At 40.6% G+C, this 22,490-nt stretch overlaps 1 protein-coding gene and 1 pseudogene across 1 annotated transcript in view; one reads left to right on the forward strand and one right to left on the reverse strand.

The window, feature by feature from the left end:
• Positions 1–7,122, reverse strand: part of col13a1 (collagen, type XIII, alpha 1) — a 67,246-nt gene extending 60,124 nt beyond the window's left edge. Inside the window, exons 1-3 of the mRNA XM_085427277.1 lie at positions 7,102–7,122; positions 4,813–4,848; positions 1,318–1,344 (exon numbers count right to left, since the gene is read on the reverse strand). Of these exons, the coding sequence (XP_085283403.1) occupies positions 1,318–1,344; positions 4,813–4,833 (48 nt within the window). The 5' untranslated portion in view covers positions 4,834–4,848; positions 7,102–7,122. The remainder of the gene's footprint in view (positions 1–1,317; positions 1,345–4,812; positions 4,849–7,101) is intronic.
• A 12,301-nt stretch (positions 7,123–19,423) lies between these two features.
• LOC146654935 (uncharacterized) lies at positions 19,424–20,567 on the forward strand (annotated as a pseudogene).
• Positions 20,568–22,490: the final 1,923 nt, after the last annotated feature.

The raw sequence follows: 22,490 nt of genomic DNA on the forward strand, positions 1-22,490 counted from the left end.
AATTGTTGTTCAAAAGCAGACACATAGAATATGGATCTTATTTCATCCTAAATAAACTTTTTTTTAATCCCACAAAGATCACTTTCCATCAGCTGTGGCTTTAAGAGATTACATGCAGTAATGTCTGCATGTATAATTTTGGTATTCCTTCATTCTGTTTGTCCTGACAGCTACGGGAAGAGACGAAACACAGATCATTACCTACTGAAGCATATTCTCAGCCTACAAAGATAAATATTTTGCACTGTGATCCATAAAGTAGCCACATTGTCTGCTCCTCCGCACTTTATGGATCCTGATGATCAGGTTACAATTTTTGTAAGGCAATCCAAGGCTAAAATTATATTTTAATGACTGACTATTTAAAAAATGTATTGGCTAACAACCACATTTGACTCTCTGGTATGTGTTGTTGCTTTTCCCCTTTGTTACACATTTCAGCCAAGAATTCAGAGTGATGAGAACAAATCTGTATTTGTATATGCATCTGACAGATTGGAAGATTTTGCTTGTTGACACTCTCCCTCTTTAGAGACTGTGTGTTTAATGTGTGTTTAACCCTACAGACTTATAGCAGTTGGAATAATGGTCACCAGTCTGGCATTTGTTCTTCTCTTCTCCAATATAATATAAATAACATAATAATAGAAATATTTTGGGTAATAACTATTAAATCTTCTACTTCTGCTGAGTGAACAGCATTTTAAATAAATTGTGTAGTGTCCATCATAGTACAGAATACAGCATTCAGGAGCAGAGAACAAACTCAGACTGCTGCATTGACCCTCGTGGACACGGATCACCTGTTCTACCAAGTGAGCTAATTTAGCACCCTAGAATTTTGTCATGTACTCTGCCGTTGCCTGTGTAAAGGTCTCCCCAGTTGGGGGACAGACTTAGGAGTCTTAAATTAGACTTTTCAGATGCCTGCGTAACAAATTGTTACTTTGGTGTTTCAGAGTGTAAAGACTTCAGGTGACCTAACTGGGGTGGGAAACCATTTACAGACCCACATGCTGTTGAAAAATAGAGATCCAAATCCCATCCCTGTTCATACAATGAAGTGCACAGTTATGCACCTCTAACCACTACTTCCACCACCCATTGAGTCACACCTTAGCCAAGTCTATTTATATTTCACTGCAATCGGGCCGTGTTAATCACAGATGAGCAAAGTCAAAGAAGTCAAAAGTAAAAATAGAATTTCAGGATTAAGCTCCAACATTTAGTTAAAGTTTAATCAAGTTATTTTTTTAACTGTGCTAAATAACTACATTTGTATATGGACCATCTAATGGCATGTGTTCCTAAACTTACCTTCTCCCCTGCGTGTCCTTTTAAGCCCTGGGATCAGACACAGCAGACACAGTCACATGCAAGTAGGTGTGTAGAGGGGGGAGAGACACAAGAAGGGAGAGAGAGAGCGAGAGAGAGAGGGAGAGGAACCAGTGTTAGATACATGGAGAGGGCTCGGGACATGCAGCATCTTTAGGACTAGTGACGGAGGTGGTGATGGTGAAAGAGCTAAAGGGAACTACTGTATATGTAAATCAAATGGAGGAATGTGATATATATGGCTTTCCTGAGAACAGGAAGGGTAATTAACACTGCCCCAAAATCACTGTCTGCCCTCTTCCACCCCTGGAAGCCATCGCCAGCTCCTCTCTCAGGAAAACAGGAGCATCATAGGTGAGCACTACACCGCGCCCACCACCTGTTTGACCCGCTGCCCTCGGGTTTGTGAGTTTGGAGGTCCCACACCTCCAAACTCACAAACAGCCTCTTGACAGGCCTTTCTCTTATTTCTGCATGAATTTGTCTTGTTTTGCATTTATCCCCATTGACTGTATATATTACTCCTGTTTGCTAATTATTCCAACTGTTTAAATCAACTATTTATATCTTATTCTGGCACAGTTGGTATGAAGCACCCACAATAATTTCATTGTTCATGTACTACGACAATAACGGGCTGTTGTATTGTGTGTGTGTGTGTGTGTGTGTGTGTGTATACACTTAGTTTTTTCCATTTTGTATTATTTTCCAGGGTGAAGTGATTGCACAGCTTGCATTCAAAGTAATGTAACACATTCCATCACTGTCTGCTTTCCCTGTCAAATCTACAAATAAACAATCTCAGACAGCGCTGTCATAAAACTCCTGTCAATTAATATGTGCATCCATCCTTTACATTACTGCCTTGAGGCTGCTGTTGGCTACTATCATGTAGTATTTCTGCTAAATCATATCATTTCTGCTACATTATAGTATTGCTGCTACTATGCTACTTTTCTACTAAGTTATACTATTATATTATTGTGTATTAAGTTATAATTTGCACTGAAAGCTTATTTCATCTCATAGCAAAGTGTAGTTGTCTCTGTCGCTGATGGTTTGTCCATCTCCCGTTAACAGCGACTGGAGCTGGGCAAGCTGAGAGACCAGCAGTTGGTTTCTGGTGGTTTGCAAATGTGGATAAACCTCTGGCCTTTAATGGTGACATGAGGGGAGAACACAGTGGTCTGCTTTCACTGTTCTGACATCAGTTAGTAGCCAGGAGTCGTATGGAAACACAGCTAGCATTAGGAAGCAAACCAGCTTCAGTGATTTAGCTTTGTAACCGATGAGTGTCCTCTTGTTAATTACCTTGGCCAACATGTGTGATAAAGAGAGGATGGAGCGTGAAAAAGTTATTTAACTCCTTTATTATATAAGCAAGTAAACTTTTGACCATGATGGAGAGGGGACAGCAACTCTGACCATTCTAATAAAAGTCTAATAACTTATGCAAGTTGAGCAGGTGCAGGGTCAGATTAGCATCTATGAGAATGAATGAATGTGATGGGCTTAACCAGCTGTTTGCCAACACGCCACTTTCACTTTTTTACTCATATTTTAATCCCCCTGTTAACTCTGTCACACACTATTCAACCATTTTAATTCAGCTGATTGATTTATCTTACTTTTAATTGACTTTTTGAAAAATCAGGATGCAGACCTGTGTTTCTGATCTTACGAACAACTTTTCATAGATATGTGGTCGTCACAGAACACCCACCACACCATTTATAGAATATGATGGTGACCATTAAACAGAATGAGTTCAACCTTAAATATATGCTGTAAAGTGAATCCAGCTAACAATGATGGGAAACAGTTTTCTGCATAATAATTATTTTTACTTTTGATATTTTCTGCACAGTTTTCCAATAATGCGGTGCAAGAACACAGGGCTGTTGGAAAGCTATCACGCAAGCAATCTAAGCAGAAGGGGTTACATGCAGAGGATATGGGACCTATGTACCTAGTGTTATGGAAAACTTGGGTCCACTTGCTACGTTTGCAAAACCGTCTATCAGGAGCCTTGGTGTTAGTATTGACTCAGCTCTGACTTTGGATGCCCATGTAAAATCTCTGGTTCGCTCCTGTTTTTCTCACTTGAGAAACATTGCTAAGCTGAGTCCCATTGTATCGCGCTCCGAATTAGAAATTGTCATTCATGCATTTGTTTCATCTCGTCTGGACTATTGTAATTCTTTGTTTACTTGTTTATGTAAAGCCTCTTTGGAGCGTCTGCAAGTTGTTCAGAACGCTGCTGCAAAGCTTCTGACCAAGTCCTCCAAGTTTTCCCATGTCACACCCCTGCTGATTCAGCTGCACTGGCTCCCAGTTAAATTCAGAATCCAGTTTAAGGTTTTGACCTTGACTTTCAGGGCTCTGCATGGACAAGCACCAACATATATAAGTGAACTTTTACATCCATACATTCCCAGCAGGTCCCTGAGGTCATGTGACCAGGGCTTGCTTGCTGTCCAGCACACGTGGCTGAAAACAAAAGGCGACAAAGCTTTTGTAACTGTGGCCCCCAGATTGTGGAACTCTCTCCCTTTGAGCCTGAGATGTGTGGACTCAGTGGTCGCTTTTAAAAAACAGCTAAAAACTCATCTTTTTAAACTTGCTTTTGGTTGATTTTTATTTTTAGGTTTTAGCTTCTGTGAAGCACTTTGTGATTTTTATCTTGAAAGGTGCTATATAAATAAAGTTTTACTTTACTATGGAATTCTCCACACCCAACGTCTCGACTAATGGCAAAACTAGTTTCTCAGTGTTCCAACATCTGGAAGAAACAACTGCTATCACAACTTGAAATTGATGAGGTAAAACAGCAACAGGGAGGCAGAACCTGAGGTCAGGGGGAGATATCATCATCCCCACACTCTAAGATTGGGTACCAAACTCAGTGCGAATGCATGAGCAGCTAATCTGAGAGATGGGATCATGGCTGAGCTTGAAACCTGGACCTTCCATGGTTGATTACCAAGACTACATGAAGTCCCCTCTGAACGTTTCCTCAAAGATGTGAATGCAGCATTACGGAAAATCCCTCCTTCGACTATTATGGTAACCAAACAGCTAATCAACACCACGACAGCAGTGATGACTGAGATGCTTAGCTATAAGACAAACAGCCGCAAGGAGCCGTACCCTCCATGGAGAAGGAGACTAGAGGCCAAGCTCAAGGCAGCACGGAGTTAAGTTAGTGTGTTTTCATTACGCTATCAGTACTCCTATTTAGACAAAGGATTTTAATGTTTCTTCCACCCTGGGTGGCTTGTAATTCAAAATGATAGCAAAGGAACTTCAAGAAAACTTTGTTATCACAGTACTGATCATTTACTTCTGTATTAATGCATACTGTTCAAAATAACTGTAATCTAATCCTGTAACATTAATCCTTTTGCATTTGTGTTGTAAGAGCTTTTGAATGTAACTATCACTAGTGCTGGTGATGCATGAACCCAATTCACTCACCATTCTCCCAGGAATTCCCATACTTCCTTTGCCACCCTAATGTCCAATGCAAATTAAGAAGGAACAGGAGTCAATCAGATGTTCTATAGGGATACCATGGCATTCAGACTTATCGTCTCTGCAACTCTCTCATTTGCAAGGAACTATGCTAATCTCATTTTTTCACTGATGCGTTATAGAAACAACGGTTGGTTCATGTTAGTGAGACGAATGTTAGCACATTTATATCCTAATGGAAGCCAAAACTAGAAAAGAGAATAACAAATTTAAAAGAGCTTAAATGCTTTGTTCTGACATCAGTTAGTAGCCAGGAGTCGTATGGAAACACAGCTAGCATTACTGCTACAAAAGCTTTTAAAGTTTTTAATGTCATGGTATTCCTTTAAGGAAGATGATCATTTTTGTTATTCAGAATAACCAATTCAACATGCCATGCCCAAATTATGGGAGCAGAAAGAAGATCACTGTGAAAAACAATCACATAATTATCAAATAATCATGCCTCATTCAACACTGCAAAGTTCAAGATGAAAGACGATGGAAGAAAGTTGCAGTAATTTCTTATGTCATTAGAAGAAAGTTATTAGTAGCCCTGTTACTTTGTTACACTTTTCCATCTTATATCTCCAGACAGTGTTACGGTAAGGGCAGCGGGTTGAAAACCACCTGAGATAGGAAGTCATGATTGGGTGATTAGCCAGGTTTTAGCTTCAGATCAGGGCTTTGATTCCTAAATCTATTTTTACATGTGTATAGTATAAAGTCTGATTGTTCCAAGATGATAGTGTAGTTTATATTTACTAAATGTTCATCCAATGACATAAAGACACACTGTTGCCTTTTGCAGTCTAACCTAGGTGTTTGGGGTTTTTTAATTTACCAAACTTTAACAAAAAAAAAAAAAAAAGTTTCTCTGACTTAGTTGTGAGCTGACAGCATGATTCTGCAACTATTCAATGCAATAATGCTTGTTAATAATTCCTGTTCAAGGTCCCGATTTAAATCAGGGCTTTGGGGAGAATCTGGCACCGCCAAAACTGCATTTAGTTTAATCTGGACCTGGAGTCTTTAAAGTGCCCAACATGATTATTTGCTGGAACCACAGAGTACAACATTCATTATAGTAAAGTGAGGTGAATTGGGTGTTTGGTAAAATCTCATCCAATTCTTATTCTTAATTTTTATTCTTATCTTATTCTTATTTTTATTTTCATGTCTATTTAAGTGTAATTTATGACAGTATGTTTGCACTGAAGCACCGCAGCACTTTCCTAATGTTGTAAACCTGCTCAACATTTGGCGATAAAACCCTTTCGCCGATCGTGGCTCAAGAGTTGGGAGTTCGCCTTGTAATCGGAAGGTTGCCGGTTCGAGCCCCGGCTCGGACAGTCTCGGTCGTTGTGTCCTTGGGCAAGACACTTCACCCATTGCCTACTGGTGGTGGTCAGAGGGCGCCAGTGTCCGGCAGCCTCGCCTCTGTCAGTGCGCCCCAGGGTGGCTGTGGCTACAATGTAGCTTGCCATCACCAGTGTGTGAATGGGTGGATGACTGGATATGTAAAGCGCTTTGGGGTCCTTAGGGACTAGTAAAGCGCTATATAAATACAGGCCATTTACCATTTCTGATTCTGAATTCATTTTTTGCAAAGAGGGAAATGTGATTGCTGCAACGGTCATGTACACCCTGTTTCTGCCTTTCCTAGTCAGCTACATACACACTCACACTTGCATATATACTAACAGAAAACACATGCTTGCATGTACATACTTCCATATGTGTATGACACATTAAAAGTAAGCTTTGCGCTGGAGAATGGACGTTTTAATCAAAAAGACCAAGAGCTGGACAGGTGCGCAATCACAGCACACAGTGTTACAAATGGATACTGTTAGGGTGTGTGTGCTATTCAACTGCTGTACTGACATCTCTGAAACTTTTCATCATATAAGTGATAAAAACTGCAAAGTTCACTGCAATAGTACATCTATACTGGTGTATTTGTATTCCAGGTTCTGTAAGGATGTGCACAAGTTGGTAGTCTAACCTTTTCAAATCCTGATTTCTGGGAAACAGTCCTTTAAAGACTATTTAAAGACTATTAAGATAACGGTGTGTTATTATCTTGATTTTCATTAAAGTTTCATTAAACTGTGACAAAATCAACAAGCAACAACAAGTAGTAATTTGCACATTTCATTCTGAACTAGCAGCTGAGATGTTAATACTCCACCACTCGCACATCAATACTATGCATGAGGACACACAAAGAGACAGGTTAAAACAAGTTACCGGAAAGCCTGCTCGTCCAGGAGGACCCTGAAAAAAGCACGAGACAAAATTAGTATGACAAGAAGAGTACATTTTACAGACAAAATTAACATAATGAAAGACACCTGCACTTAATCAGGCCAGAATAAAATCAGTAGTAATGACTGGAGGGGCTGTTTACTACCTTACGGCAAGGGAATCGTTTATTTTGGCCTGTTCACTGACAGCACAAAGTATCCTGCTGATGCACTAACATCACAACATTCAATGAATTAAAAAAAAAAGTTTAACTGTTTGAACATAAGTTTTAATGTAAAACAACAGTTTTCACCACATAGCCTCATGCAAGGGTTGTTTTTGGAAGAACTTGTAGTTTCCATGCTTCTGCAAAACAAAGCCCTCTGAGATCTCCTTAACTGCCCTTGCTCATCTTGTTATTCAGCTAATCCAAGCTACAATGGAGGTTTCCAGCATAGTGACTTCCATTATAAACAAATCACAAGGAACTAGAATACAATGGCTTTTATTTATGGGCTGGGACTAAGAACAAGAGGGAGCAAATTTTTAAAAAGTGAAGTGTGTTTTGCTTTCATAAAGGGAACGGAACTCAAATCAAGGCTTTTGAACTCCAATAAAGAAAGAATACAAAACAAATTAGCTGGAAGTCAAAAGTGGAACATTTTTTCTGTGTGACAAACAAGAGGACAGGAGACGCTGTTCCCCTAACATTAGTAACTCTGGATGGAAGAACACTTGTTGGATTTGATAATTGATTTGAAAGACCAGTTTGCATTAGGAATTTTAATTGGCTTAAATATTGAGAGCAAAAAGTATCATCTATCATCAGCTATCGCCGGTTCGATCCCCAGCTCTGTCTGTCTTGGTTGTTGTGTCCTTGGGCAAGACACTTCACCTGCCGCCTACTGGTGTTGGCCAGAGGGGCCGATGGTGCGATATGGCAGCCTCGCCTCTGTCAGTCTGCCCCAGGGCAGCTGTGGCTACAACTGTAGCTGCCTCCACCAGCAAAGATTTGGATCTTTGCTTTCATCCTATAATACTGGACTTTTCTACAAAGGTTTCAACTTTTAGAGTGTTTAAACAAGAGATAAAAGTGTGAAAATGTTTTTGCCTGTAGTGAGGGGTTTTACAGCCTTAAAACATCTATAATAATTGTAAAAAATAAAGTTGGCTACTTCGCAGATTTCCCCTGTCACGGGTTATTTTTAGAACGTAACTCCCACAATAAATGAGGGAACACTGTATACCACTACAAGTCTCTCCTGGGTTCCTTAAATATTGGGGCATGAAACATGCTTTTTCTTAAAAAGCCATTAGTTCCATTAGGGCCTTCAGAGTATTATTATCCAACCACTGTGAGTTTAGAGAGTGTAATTAAAAGTGCTATAAAACACAATTAATGTGGAAAAACACCATTAAAGAGTCAGAACCAAAACAATCTGTAGCTAGTCCAAAATCAACAGGGTTGAACAGAACAATACTAATCATGAAATGACCAAACTGAAATGATACAATACTAAAGTCCTTTCATTTTTCTTATGAGGAAGCTGATACAGATATTGTCGAGAGTGTATGAGGATTGGTTGGTTAAGGATGTCTGTGAAGGTTCTCAGTCATCCAGGTCATAGTGATCTAAGAAACTTGGAAAGAAAGCAACTGGACTTCTTTAAGTTTCTTGAAGACATTTCAACTCTTATCCGAGAAGCTTCTTCAGTTCTAAAACCAAATGATGGTCAGCCCCAGATTATTAGCCTTAGTGAGAGTTGGCCCTAATCAGGGTTGTTGACCCACTATTGATCATGTGCTTTATCACATGAGCCAAGATGTGAAAAGGGTGTGGAGTATTATTAGCAGAGGTTTCAGGTGAAACCATTGTGAGACCTTGCCTCACCCTATCATTTGAATTTTTGAGATCAGCAGACACAAGATCTGAGTGGACGCTAAGGCTGTTCAAAGATGATCGTTCACAGTGGACATAGATGACTTCTTTCACTCCTCTTTCAAACCATCTGTCTTCTCTGTCCAAATTGTGAACACTGGCATTTTCAAAGAGTGACCTTTGTCCTTTAGATGCAGATGGACTGCTGAGTCTTGTGACTGTGTGGTTTTTCAAATGTAGAGGTCTGAGCCCTCGTCGCTGCATTGCATGCTGTAGCGTTGTCATGTTGATAAAACCAGTCGTTACCACACAGATGAGGGCCCTCAGTCATGAATGATGCTCTTTGCAACATCTGGACATAGCCAGCAGCTACTTGATGCCCCTGCACCTCCTGAAGCTCTATTGCTCAACTGAAGGAAATTATGGCATCCCCTCCACTGTGGAGCATAGAGAACATCTCAGATGGGATCTGCTTGTCATGCCAGTAACGTTGGAAGCCATCAGAACCATCAAGGTTACATTTGTTCTCATTAGACAATAAAACTTTCTTCTACCTTTCAATGTCCCATGTTTGGTGCTCTCTTACAAAGTCCAAATGGTAGTTCTGCAGCGTTCAAGGAGACGAGGCCTTTGAAGACGTTTTTTGTTTTTGAGGCCCTTCAAGTCTCAGATGCCATCTGATAGTTATGGGCCGCAGTTGGCACCAGAAACGCCCTTAATTTGGGTTGAGGATTGTCCAGTGTCTTGACGGAGAGCCAGTTGGATCCTCGGCTCTGTGCTGGTGAGATTTTTTTGGGTCTTCCTCTTGACTTTTTTGTTCCATAACCCTCAGGATCATTTAAGAAATTCCAAATGACTGTCTTACTTCCCATCTCAGCAGCGATGGTGCGCTGAGAGAGACCCTGCTTTTGCAGTTCAACAACCCGACATTCAAAAAGGGAACATTTGTTTGCCATCAGAACGTCATGATAGTGTGACTACCTGACAGAAAATGACAACAAATCCACATTCTTGCACAGATTTGGCCTTTTAAAGCATGTGGTCCTAAACTTTTGATCTGCTGTAAAACAGCCTGTTTCACTCCCATTTCTTCTTGTTGCATGTTGAAGTTCTACTTGGAACCTTGTTAAGATCCAAACATTAAAAATATGAATCATTTTTCAACTGATCTTGAACTTTTGACCAGGACTGTATTAACAATTGAATCCATTGGCAACAACTCAAGGTTCAGTATCTTGCACATGAATGCTTGCAGACGGGAGCAGCCAACCTTCCTATTAGTATGTTTTGATGCATGCTCAATCATCCAGGTAAGGAAATCCCAATAACAGTGATTCTGTTCATCTGGACGTAGCATTTTGTCACCCATCTAAGTGACTTCTGCAGGTTGCCAACCTTATAAACAGGACATTTGCATAAGGACTGAAACCAGCCCACTAATTGAACAATGGGCTGTGAGGTCAGTTCCTTGATCATTAATATTCAAATTGCCATGACCACTGATCAATGGTCATGAGTACCATTGACAGAGAGTTGGGCAATGGCTGCAATCACAGCATTGTAAGATGGTGACAGATGGACCCTTAGGCCCCTCCTCCATTCAGAGATTGTCTTTCCCTTTTCACGTAAACGGCCTCCTTGACTCCAAACCAGCGTTCCTCCCTGTCCAGGATGTTACATCCTCATCATTGAAAGAGTGTCCACTGGCCTGTAGGTGTAAATAGACTGCAGAGTCCTGACGAGGTAGCTCTTCTGTGTTCACCGATCAATAATCAGCGGTGTTAATGCCTTACAATTAAGCCATTAACTCCAATATTCCTCTGGTTCTCACTCTTCATCCCAAAATCTAACTACTCTCTGTTGAAGTGTCTAAAGTCAGTGATCCTGCACATCATGCCCACGTCCCAGTCTACACCCCCCCCCACCTTTTCATTGTTACTCTTGTGTTTACAATAAAACTCATGAAATCGATTACTGTCTTCTGTTTGGTGTCTCACCGTTTGACACTAAACTAACCTCATGTGCAGTTTATGCTTCAGTTCTCTGCAGTGAAAGCTACTGAATGTATGAACAGTGGGGGAAAGTAACATCAACAGAAGTAGCTGAAGATGTTGCTAAAGCTGGAAGCAGTAATTATTACATCCATCCATCTTCATCTGCTTATCCGGTTCAAAGTCATGTTGGTACTGGAACCTATGCCGGTGGCTAATTGTGTTATACATTTCCTTTGTTGTGGTTTTGCAATATTTCAGTCTTCTTTCCTTGTTTGGAGTCATGTTTTTCATGACTTTGTAAAGCTCTAATTTCTCTGTGGGTGCTAAAATACTTCTTTATCTAAAACATACGAGTTTTCCTTTTAATCAAAGTTTCAGTTTCAACTATTTGCCTGCATTCAGCTTTTCCTGCACAGACCTGCCAAGGGCCACAGGTCTAAGCTCCTTTATCATCAGTACTGTTAAAGTATGTGGACAGGCAGAAGTTACACAATGAAACTACAGATTACCACCGTATCCAGTCAAGCTTTACTGTCAGCAGATGTGTTCCAGGGGATTGTCCGTTTCATCTACTTGTCACCAAAATGTAAAAATAATCACTTTGAGTCACTTCATCATGTGGAGGTCACACAGCATCTGGTGTACTTACTGGAGGTCCTGCAAGACAGAGGGAGAAAGAGAGAGTGCTAAGTTTTTATGCAACCATGACAAAGATTCCAGTTAACCCAACAATGGTGTGCAACCAAAATACGTTTCTTAGAGTTGAGTATGAGCAGTGGAGCAACAATGCACTTTTCATGGAAGACTCAAGGTAACTCGAGTAAAAATATCTTTCTGCAGTGGATTCACACTTCAGTGTTAAATCTGTGCCATAATCCTCAGCATGCATACAAGATGTGACTAAATGTCACTGTTCACACGCTAAGGTATACATGGTGACAATGGCATTAGCTCCTTGTGTAGGCTACATCACAGGCTCTACGTAGTTCACCACAACAGTAGGAACCAGGCTTTTAGTTACACTTTTTATTGTCTGGCATGTTTCTGACATAAAATGAAACAAATGCTTGTTAAAAACTCCAAAATAATGTAACTGATTTTTCTATGAGGTAATCAAACATAACTTCTTGTCACTTTTCAACACCACAAGACGCCAATTATTGAGTTGTTTTCTGTCTAGTTACAGCAGTGGCACATGAACACTTTAATCTGTACACAAGTAACCAGATTAACAAGAAATCAAATGCTTCATGTAAACATTCAGAAGATTTTGGTCCGATCACACGTCACCGTTTTCTTCTAAACAAAGCGGATGAGTTATACCAATCGGTAATCAATAGATAAATAAAAAAATATTTTGGCAATGCAAATAAGATTGATTGGTCAAAAATAGCATTTCTTTAGGGTCTCTAACCCTGTTTACGGAAACCTAGTGCATGTAATATAAAATACTCAAACATCAAGTGAATTTCTCATTGTCCACACATGGTAAAATTATTACGAAAATTCAACCCTTTCAGATTGTGCCAAGTTAATAAACTCGCATCACAGCCTGTCAGCTTTCAAACAGCCATAAAACAGGCCTTTCACAAAAACCGAATTATGTAGAAAGAGCCTGGGATCATTCAACAGAAAGTTATGACCAAAACCAGACACGGGTCACTGAAGACGTCGTCATGAGAGCCACAGCAAGATGAGGAAAACTCTCTGTGAAATGCAAATCCTCACTATTATTCAATCGATGTGCTCCTCAGACTACTCCATCCATACTTGGGTGCCTGCTGTCAGTGAAATTCAAATCCATACGAATTAAATACAATGGAAACAGACAGTTTAGGGTCTAAAATATACTGTTTATGTTGAGGAAATGATGACATTAAGTCACACCAGTTTACAGTTTGAAGCTCGCATAAGAAGATGTTGTTTAAAAGGTTCCCCACTATTTTCTGTTACCATTGTGTCAACACAGCATGCAGACTGGTAGCCACCCCAAAGCTAAGGCGTTACAGCAATTTAAAAAGTCTTACTCTACCCTTCGCATGGCATCACAGTACACCACTCTCATTTTACACTGAATGTTTGGTCCACACAGGCAGCTTTATATTCTCACAGCTTTCACAAAGTCCTGTGTGTGTGTCTTCATCTAATTACAGGGACTACGTCAGAAAAATAATTGCATCTTTTCAGGGATGCAGAACAGACAGTGACAGCTCACTAAAATCACAGCAAACACCGTCAGCAGGTCTACATTTAAAACTAAACATTGTACTAAATAGTGAATAACGTAAATGCTTTATGACTTTCTCCTATTACAGGGGTCTGACAGAATAAATGTTGCTAATTTGTTATTTGCTAAGTGAATAACGTATTTTAAGAGACATAATTTTACATTTTTTTAAAAATTAGAGATATTTCATAAATCAACATCACATCATGTAATGTTGATTTATGAAATTTCATAACTTGAATTCCTACGATTTGATAAGATGATATTTGATTAATATTTTCTTTAGTTTTAAGTTAACTTCAGTTAAAACTGCATCATTTAGGGCCACAAAGAGCCAACTGTTGCATACTGTAAACACCCAGACCCTTTAAATTTAGAGGATTTTCTATTATGATATGAGATCTGGGTAATAAAGTCAAATTACGGCTGCTCCAGTCATTCCTACGATTGTGTTCCACATTTTTAAGGTTACCCTTTACCTCCCTCTCTCTATTTAAGGGTGTGGAAAGCAAACACGAAGGCAAGATTCTTGTTGCATTCTGGCCTGCCATCACATCCTGTTGGCTGGACCCACTCACCCAGGGGACATAGTGTAGAGCACCTTGATCCAAAGGCACTTTGAAAGGCCTGGGGAAGTGGGCTCAAATATAGCACATGAAGTGGCGCCCGTCAAACGAGCTCTGGGCACAACATGAAACAAAGTTTACAGTCATAAACAAACACACACACACACAAAAAGTGGAATTTATTTGACTGCATTGATATCATATTCCAAGCCTTGTCCTCTGCTGGGTTTAATCCCAACTATTGCTAACACCTGTTGTTTATGCTTATGTAAAAGCAGTGGCGGTTAGCTATGGTCAGAAATAACGATCTAATATTGCCCACCAGCGTTCAGATTCACAGGTGTTTCCCTTTCCCTTGTCTTATTAGACTCAGTCATTTACTGAAAAGGAAGTCTTTCAAGTTCTTAAAGTAACTACGCAAAAATACTGAGACTTGCTGCTATAATAAGATTTAAAACCATTACAAATATTGCCCCGTGCGCCCTGGTGTTTAGTTTGAGAAAATGTGCATAATTCAACACTTTACCTTAATAAAATCCCTTTATTCTCAGTTTATTGTTGTTTGATAACAAGTAATATGATGACTCTCTGTCCCAGAATATTGACCCAAGAATAGCCTGTGCAGTTTCAGTTGTCTAAATATCCAGATCCAAAAACCCACTTCCACTCCTGATATACCCTGTAGATCCACTGTTTCTCCCGTCAAACCACACAGTAGCAGCCATTTTTTGTTGGGCACTTCCTTTGCTCTTTCCCACCATCTGGTTGCCTTTATTTTCACCAGCTTCACTGGTCGGTAACCTGGTGTGTCATGCACTCGTTGCTATAACAAGATTTAAAACCATTACAAACTGGGGTCCTAATGAACTGTACTGTTGGAGATGTTGGTCTATGTTACTAAATCCCACTGACATCAAAGGTGAAACAAAGTGAAAAGCCTGTTTGTGTAATCACCCTCACAGCCAACCAATGATCACTCAACTACACATTTACAGATCTTTACATTTCTGCTTTGTTAATTCACTTTCATGCTTAAAGGATTTTCTGCAGCAGTTGTCTAAACAGTGAACGTCTGTCAGCCTAACTCAGTAAAACGACTCCATTTCTTTTGCACCTTTTTCTGAAATCCCTACAGCCCATACACCCCTGAACATTTGAATCAAATCACAGCTACACTTCCCTCAAAGTGTTTATTATGTGAGGGATATGTCCTACAATAATACATAGAAATCAACAAACCTATGACCTGCTTTGGTGAAAATGACAAGAAAAAAAATCTAGAAAATATGATAAAGACGCAGAGCAAATGTTACTGTGTAACTAGTCTGTAAGGAAAACATTAAAACAGAAGTAACCATCAGATTGTATTATGTGAAGCAAATGACACCCTCGCTTTTAACAGGACGAGACTCAACCTGGTATTTAATCCAGGAATTTACAGGCTCAGTGCAGCAGTGAGTCAAAGCAACAGACACTCTACAGACATTATTAAACAACAGTGTTTACGTCACCCCACTCTCAGGGATTACACCTTCTTTCACCAGCACACCACTCACATTCTCGCTTGGACTAAACTTGTAGTTAGTTCAGCCATCGTGCACCAGTGTCTATCTCTGTGAGTCCCATCAGAGATTTAATACCTCTTTACTTAAAATCAAGAACTCTGTTAACTGGGGATTGTATTTAGAAAACAATGACCTGCCAGTAATATCTCCAAGTGTTCTTTGGGAAGGTGGAAAGGTAGTGTCGTGGGACAAAACAATATCTCACTGTTCTCATAAGAAAAATGAAGCAAAAATTAGAATTAGAAAAAAAAAATTGAATCTGCCTGGCCTTCCTCACCACACAAACATATAATTAGCATCCCGAGAAACTAAAACTAGAGTTAAATGACATAATTCAGGAGAAAAAACACTTTCTAGTTCAAAAGACTCAAACGTCTCTAAATTATCATGGAAAAATAAACCATCACCATTAGGTGTAAAAACTCCACGAAAGTCAAAACACAGAGGTCTAGAACATTTTTACTACTATTTCTCTTCTTATAGATGTTTCAGATTGGATCTAATCAAGTTTGCTCGACAGCCCATGGCCGGACCTAGAATAAGCTTTCTGTGATAAAGTAAAAATCTCTAATCTGCCTGTCATAATCCCAAGTATTAATGATCATAACTGCTTTAAAGCCTTAATATAAACACCTCTCTGACAGGCTGGTGGGAATTTCTTCCACCAGAAAATCTTCCCTGATTCACTGTAAACTTAGAGCCATTTGGACAATCCAGATATGTGCCAGAGAAAGAAAAAGCAAAAATGGTACGAAAAAAGAATAAAAATGTTATTCAAGATGGAAACTTGATTTCATTTCAGTAGGTTTCTTAAACACAAACAAATGAAATACATAATTCAGGAGAGATTTAATCTCAGCCAACTTTTTAAAATGTCAGTGCCCCCAACTCATCATTCAATCTCCCTCCCAACCACAGAGTGGGAGCAAGATCTTTTCATCGATCCAGATTTAAACTTCTGGACACAAATAAGTTTTTGTGTAGACAGGTTTGACACAATACTCTGACCATTATTCTGCTGCTACATCTGCTGGACACGAGAAGTTTAAAAAGACAAAACCAAACTGACAAGGCTCACAATGAACTGTTATTGACTCGTTTATGTGAACAAATATGTACAAAAGAACTTCCACACACAGTGAAAGACAGAAAGATGTAAGAGATTTTACCCAAAACGTCCAAGGAAAATGGATTTTTCTCAGCACCTTTGGCCAGGAAGCACCCAACTCCCACAGTGTAACCCAAGAGGGCCTCATTTGCTATAAAATAACCTTCAGGAGTCCACAGCCCTGCGTCATGAAAACCAATGTGTTATACAGCTTGCACTTCCTTTGTACAATGTTACCAACCAAAGGATGTGGTACAGAGGAAAATGGAAAGTCAAGCAAAGACAGATGTTTGGATACAGAGAAATAGGGACGTAATTCTTCCACTTTCATGTTTTCGTATCATTAAGGTGGATTCAAATCTATCCTGTGTGGATTGGAGCCGTTCCCCAAAGCGATGGGGTGAAGAGGCATGGAGTCACTGCAAAGTAAAGCAGAAATATGTAAACAGACTTAGTTAACAAGTGTCTTTCTTAATGCTTGAATACACTCTGTAATAACAGGATGAGCACATGGCAGGTGTTATATAAGCAGACACCAGAGGATCGGGATTAGTCGTCTCTAATGCGCTGAAGACATTCTGGAATTTCCTGAGTTGTGCCGTGGTGTTAACTCGCAGGTGAACGTAAACAGTGGCCAAAAACACGGCAAACTCTCTCCACAGATAATAGGGATGGACGTTAATCAGTTTAAACTGGCAATGCTCAGAAACAGTCTGTTTATTTAGTGATAGCAATGACGATGAAAGCGACATCCTCAAAACTGGAGCAGTGGACTACGTAAAAAGGGCAGGGGTGTGTGTTCGTGGTCACGCCCAGCAGGTGTGCGGGTGCCAGTATAACGCAGCTCCCTCAAGCAGGAACTTTGGTTTCATTTAAATTTTCAACGGGAGGAAGTGCAGCCAGGTCGGCCATCATTTCTACAGTCATTGGTTTCACCACAGTTTGGTCATGTGACCGACTCTCTAGCCTGGCGGGCAAAACATTACTCCATCGTGACGACCAATAGCAGACAGATCAAAAGTTTTTTTTTCTCACCTGTCTCAGTCCAAGACTACTGTGTCATCTATGATGAGAGCATATCCAAAGATATGAACTTACACATTTGGGGGTCTTGTGATCCACATCTGACCTGTAAGGCAGGGTTAGGAGGTGTGTTCACACGTTGGTGACATAATCTACGCCATTCTAGCATCTCTGATAGCACAGCAACCATATGTCGATTCGGCTACGTTAAACTGTAAGACGCTCAAAGGATGGCTGGAGGGCAAAGGAACAAAGGACTGGTGGGCGTGTCCCAGTAGCTCTGATGTCACAGCTGCATGTTGTGTGAAAGCCAGGTTACCATGAAAATTAGAGCACAGCACTCTCTTATTTCCCGCTGGGCTGTAATCCTGGCTCTTAGTTCATCCTGAGACTGTACCAGCAAGAGGCTGGATGGCAGTGGTCGGCTAGCATGAGACAGCCCTCTCTTACCTCCCGGTGCTCACTCCTATATATTTTTAATAGTTTCAGTCTATGAGCGTCATCTTGATAGAAATCAAAATTACACATTAAACAACATTTTTTAACTCAATAACCTCAAAAAAGTCTTACTGTAGCTGTGAAATGTTCTGAATAAGAGATAAGAGATAATAAATTGGAATTTTACGTAAGTCACTTATCATCAGTCAATAATGTTGGAGTCACGTAACACTAACAGGAAAAGCGAGCAGGTATAATGTATAATGGACACATATTTAGACTAACAATGAGTGACTCAGTGAGAATCATTAGCTAACATTAACATTACAGTAAGGTTCAGAAGTAAGAAAATTCATTTTTATTGCACCTTTAAAGCTACAGATCACAAAGTGCTCCACATCATATGAAAACAATGAAAAGTAAATAAGCAATACAATACAAGCTAATGCTACTCAAATGCCAGTTTAAAAAGTGTCTTCAGCTGCTCTTTGAAACAGTCCACTAAGCTCACAGACTGAAGACTGGAAAGCAGAGATGTCCAAACAGCGGGGACGCCAAAATAAAGGCTCAGCCTCCTTTAGTTTTTAGTGTAGCTTTGGGGATGGACAACAAGATCAAAACACCGAAGAGTCTGACTGGAAAACTCTGCTAACACAGAACAACCAAAAACGCTGGCTCCATCTGCTCATATCTGTCTTTATATCTTTCAGTGCTGTGGCACATATCACAGCCTGAGGACCAACGTGTCTGGAACCTCAGTCTCCCATGCAATATAAGACATTGTTGTGCCAAGTTTAACAATGATGTGGTGTGAGGATTTAAAGGAGCAATTCATTTTTAAATTGAGTTACCAGGCAGGAAAAATGGTAGCTGACAGACTGCACTATTCAAGCTATTAAAACAGAAGCTTAGGCAGAAAGATAGAGACAGAGACAGGGAGGGAGAGAGTGCAGAAAAACCCTAACAACGGTTTTACCATATGTGGGATGTTGGTTTTTCTCCAGCCTGACACTCTGCACTGCTCTGAACGTGAAAACTGAAAAACAATCTTTGCCTGTGAGATTCTGCCTCCAGTCAGTCAGATTCAAACTAAACCAAACTGTGCAACAGAAAGAACATATAAGAGAGTTTCACTGCAAACTCCACATACTGGAACAGATCATTCTACATGGTGTCATGAAAAGGGAATGGATAATAATTAAACTGGAGTCCATACGATGAGGAGAAAACGCCCCCCTGGCACAACTCTGTGCACTTTATAAATACACTGAACAAAAATATAAATGCAACACTTTGGTTTTTGCTCCCATTTTCCATGAGCTGAACTTAAAGATCTGAAACATTTTCTACAAACACAAAGGAGCCATGACTGTCAAATATAGTTCAAAAATCTGTCTAAATCTGTGTTATCTGTCGTTCGCCGAGATCATCCATCCCACCTCACAGGTGTGGCATGTCAAGGTGCTGATTGGACAGCATGAATATTGCACAGGTGTGCCTGAAACTGCCCACAATAAAAGCCCACTCTGAAATATGCAGTATGATCACACAGCACAATGCTACAGATGTCGCAAAACCAGTCAGTATCTGGTGTGGCCACCATTTGGCTCACACAGTGCAACACATCCAATGAAGATGTGTTGCCTGTGTGAGGCAAATGGTGTGCATTGGGCATAGAGTTGATCAGGTTGTTGATTGTTGGTCCACTCCTCTTCAATACTTGTGCAAAGTTGCTGAATATTGGCAGGAACTGGAACACGCTGTCGTATACACCGAGCCGAGCGTCCCAAACATGTCTGGTGAGTATGCTGGCCATGCAAGAACTGGGATGTTTTCAACTTCCAAGGAATTGTGTATAGATCCTTGCAATATGGGGTCGTGCATTATCATGCTATAACATGAGCTTATGGTCATGGATAAATGATAACCCCACCGCCACCATGGGCCACTCAATCCACAATGCTGACATCAGCAAACTGCTCATCCACACAACGCCACAAGCTGTCTGCCATCTGCCCTGCACAGTAAAAACATCTGTCAACAGAACACCTCTCCAACGTGGCAAACGCCATCAAATGAGAGCATTCGCTCACTCAACGTGGTTAAAGTGACAAACTGCAGTCAGGTCCAGACCCCGATGAGGACCACGAGCATGCAGATGAGCTTCCCTGAGACGGTTTCTGACAGTTTTTGCAGAAATTCTTTGGTTATGCAAACCGATTGTTGTTGCAGCTCAAGGTTCAAGGTTCAAGGTTCTTTATTTGAACCTTGAGCTGCAACAACAATCGGTTTGCTGTCTGGGTGGCTGGTCTCCACCTGGTCGACCATCCTGGAGGTGAACATGCTGGATGTGGAGGTCCTGAACTGGTGTGGTTACATGTGGTCTGCGATTGTGAGTCCGATTGATGTACTGCCAAATTCTCTGAAACACCTTTGAAGATGGCTTATGGCAGAGAAATGAACGTTCATTTCACAGGCAACAGTTCTGGTTGACATTCATGCAGTCAGCATGCCAATGGCACGCTCCCTCAAAAGCTGCGACATCTGTAGCATTGTGCTGTGTGATCAAACTGCATATTTCAGAGTGGGCTTTTATTGTGGGCAGTCTCAGGCACACCTGTGCGATATTCATGCTGTCCAATCAGCACACCTGTGAGGTGGGATGGATGATCTCGGCGAACGAGAAGTTCTCACTAACACAGATTTAGACAGATTTGTGAACAATATTTGACAGTCATGGCTTCTTTGTGTTTGTAGAAAATGTTTCAGATCTTTAAGTTCAGCTCATGGAAAATGGGAGCAAAAACAAAAGTGTTGCATGTATATTTTTGTTCAGTGTAGTTTGGCTACCTCTGCCCTCCCACGTCGTCGTGTTTCAGTGAGATCAAAGCAAAGGTTGCATTTCATCTTCTGTAGATACACAAGAAAACCTTTTCTTAAAACATCAAACTTCTTAAAAAAAGAAAAGAAAAACAAAGTGGGGGCCACTGTAAACCTGGACTCCTGTCAGGTTTCAGAAGGGTTGCAATCTTGCGTAGGGCTTGGAAATCAAAATGATATAACACTAATGCTACAAGAAAAACAAGAGCCTGGTTATTGGGCTTATTTTATTAGATAACTGTAGCGGGTGTGGTTTGTGGCTCCGCGGCATGGGGGAGGTGGTGTCTGGCTTCAGGGGCAGCGCTCGGGGAGGCAAGCCGGCACAGCTGGTAATAATTGTTTAATCTTGCCTTCCTGATTTAGTAGCACGCTGGGACCTCGAGAGGACAAAGGATGTGCAGAGTGGCAGTGTGCAGAGTAACGAGCACTGTAAATAAAAAGAATTCACAACTGTGTGTGTGCTGTTGTGCGTGTGGTGGTAACTGATAGGTGTTACAGTGGTGCCCAGCTGCCCACAACAACATGTCTGACCTACAACAACGGTGGCTTTGACAGTAAACAGAAACTTTATTAAACTGTAGAAAGAGTAGCTGAGAGCCGGTCTGTGGCTCCACTGCAGAGGAGGTTGGTGCAGTGAGTTCAGAGGGCAGTGCCAGGGAGGCTGCCAGGACAGCTGGGGCTGATTGGCTAATCGAGCTCTTCCTATATTTTGGGAGTTCACTGGTACTGGAGGAGAGAGTTGTGCTGGGAGCAAGACAGCTGAAAACTGCACCAGTAGTCTGATCAAGTGAGCACTATAAATAAAACGGCACCAACGCTGCAACATTGTGTACACGTCGGGTCCTTTAGTCACACAGTCCAGTGTAACAGTGCAATTTAGCATTTCTGTGTTTGCTGTAATCAAACCCTAACAGCAGGAAAACGTGTTCTGATTCGTCAGTTAGCTTTTTTTGTTATTTGAATTATTTCATATCCATCAATTAAGCCAGAGTCCCCAGAAAGAACCCACCCAAACATGGACGAACATGCAAACTCCACACAGGGAGGCCCCAAAAAGATGGTGGAGTCGAGCACCTTCATGCTGTGAGTGCTAACCACTGTGCTGCCTGAAACGATGGCATAAATACTGAATAATAATGATGATGTTACATCCTCTGAACTCACATGCACATGTAAAATACCGGGCACAAACAGTTAAACTGATGTTCGCCTGAAAATTCAGTTGAATTCAGTTTATATAGTGCCAAATCACAACAATGGCCATCTCAGGGCCGTGCACACTGTAAGGTGGAGACCCTGTAACAGAGAAAACCCCAAATTTATTATGTAAAAACTATAAATACAGCAATCTGTTTCCAATCTTCCACCTAACTACTGTATCTAATGTGGCTTAAGAACTAATTCAACATTCAATAAATATCTATGTATTACTTTGTGCAGTTTTCCACAGCAGGAACAGCTAACATATCAAACGTGATGGAGATATTTCATCACCATCTTGTTACCCAAAGCTTGTCTGCAAGTCTGGAATGATAATAATAAAAAAAAAATCAGGCTCTTATTGAAAGGCTTAGAATCTGCCCATTTCCTAATTTTAACTAGAAAAACACTCAAGAACACTTTACAATAACAAAAGCACAGTATGGATGAAATACCAGTTGAACCCATCACAGAATTAAAAGACAATACATCATAAATTTAAAATCAAAAGA

Source organism: Rhamphochromis longiceps, linkage group LG13 (assembly GCF_057381845.1).
Source record: "Rhamphochromis longiceps isolate RC_006_pf linkage group LG13, R_longiceps_female_GT1.1, whole genome shotgun sequence".
NCBI classification, from domain to species: Eukaryota; Metazoa; Chordata; class Actinopteri; order Cichliformes; family Cichlidae; genus Rhamphochromis; species Rhamphochromis longiceps.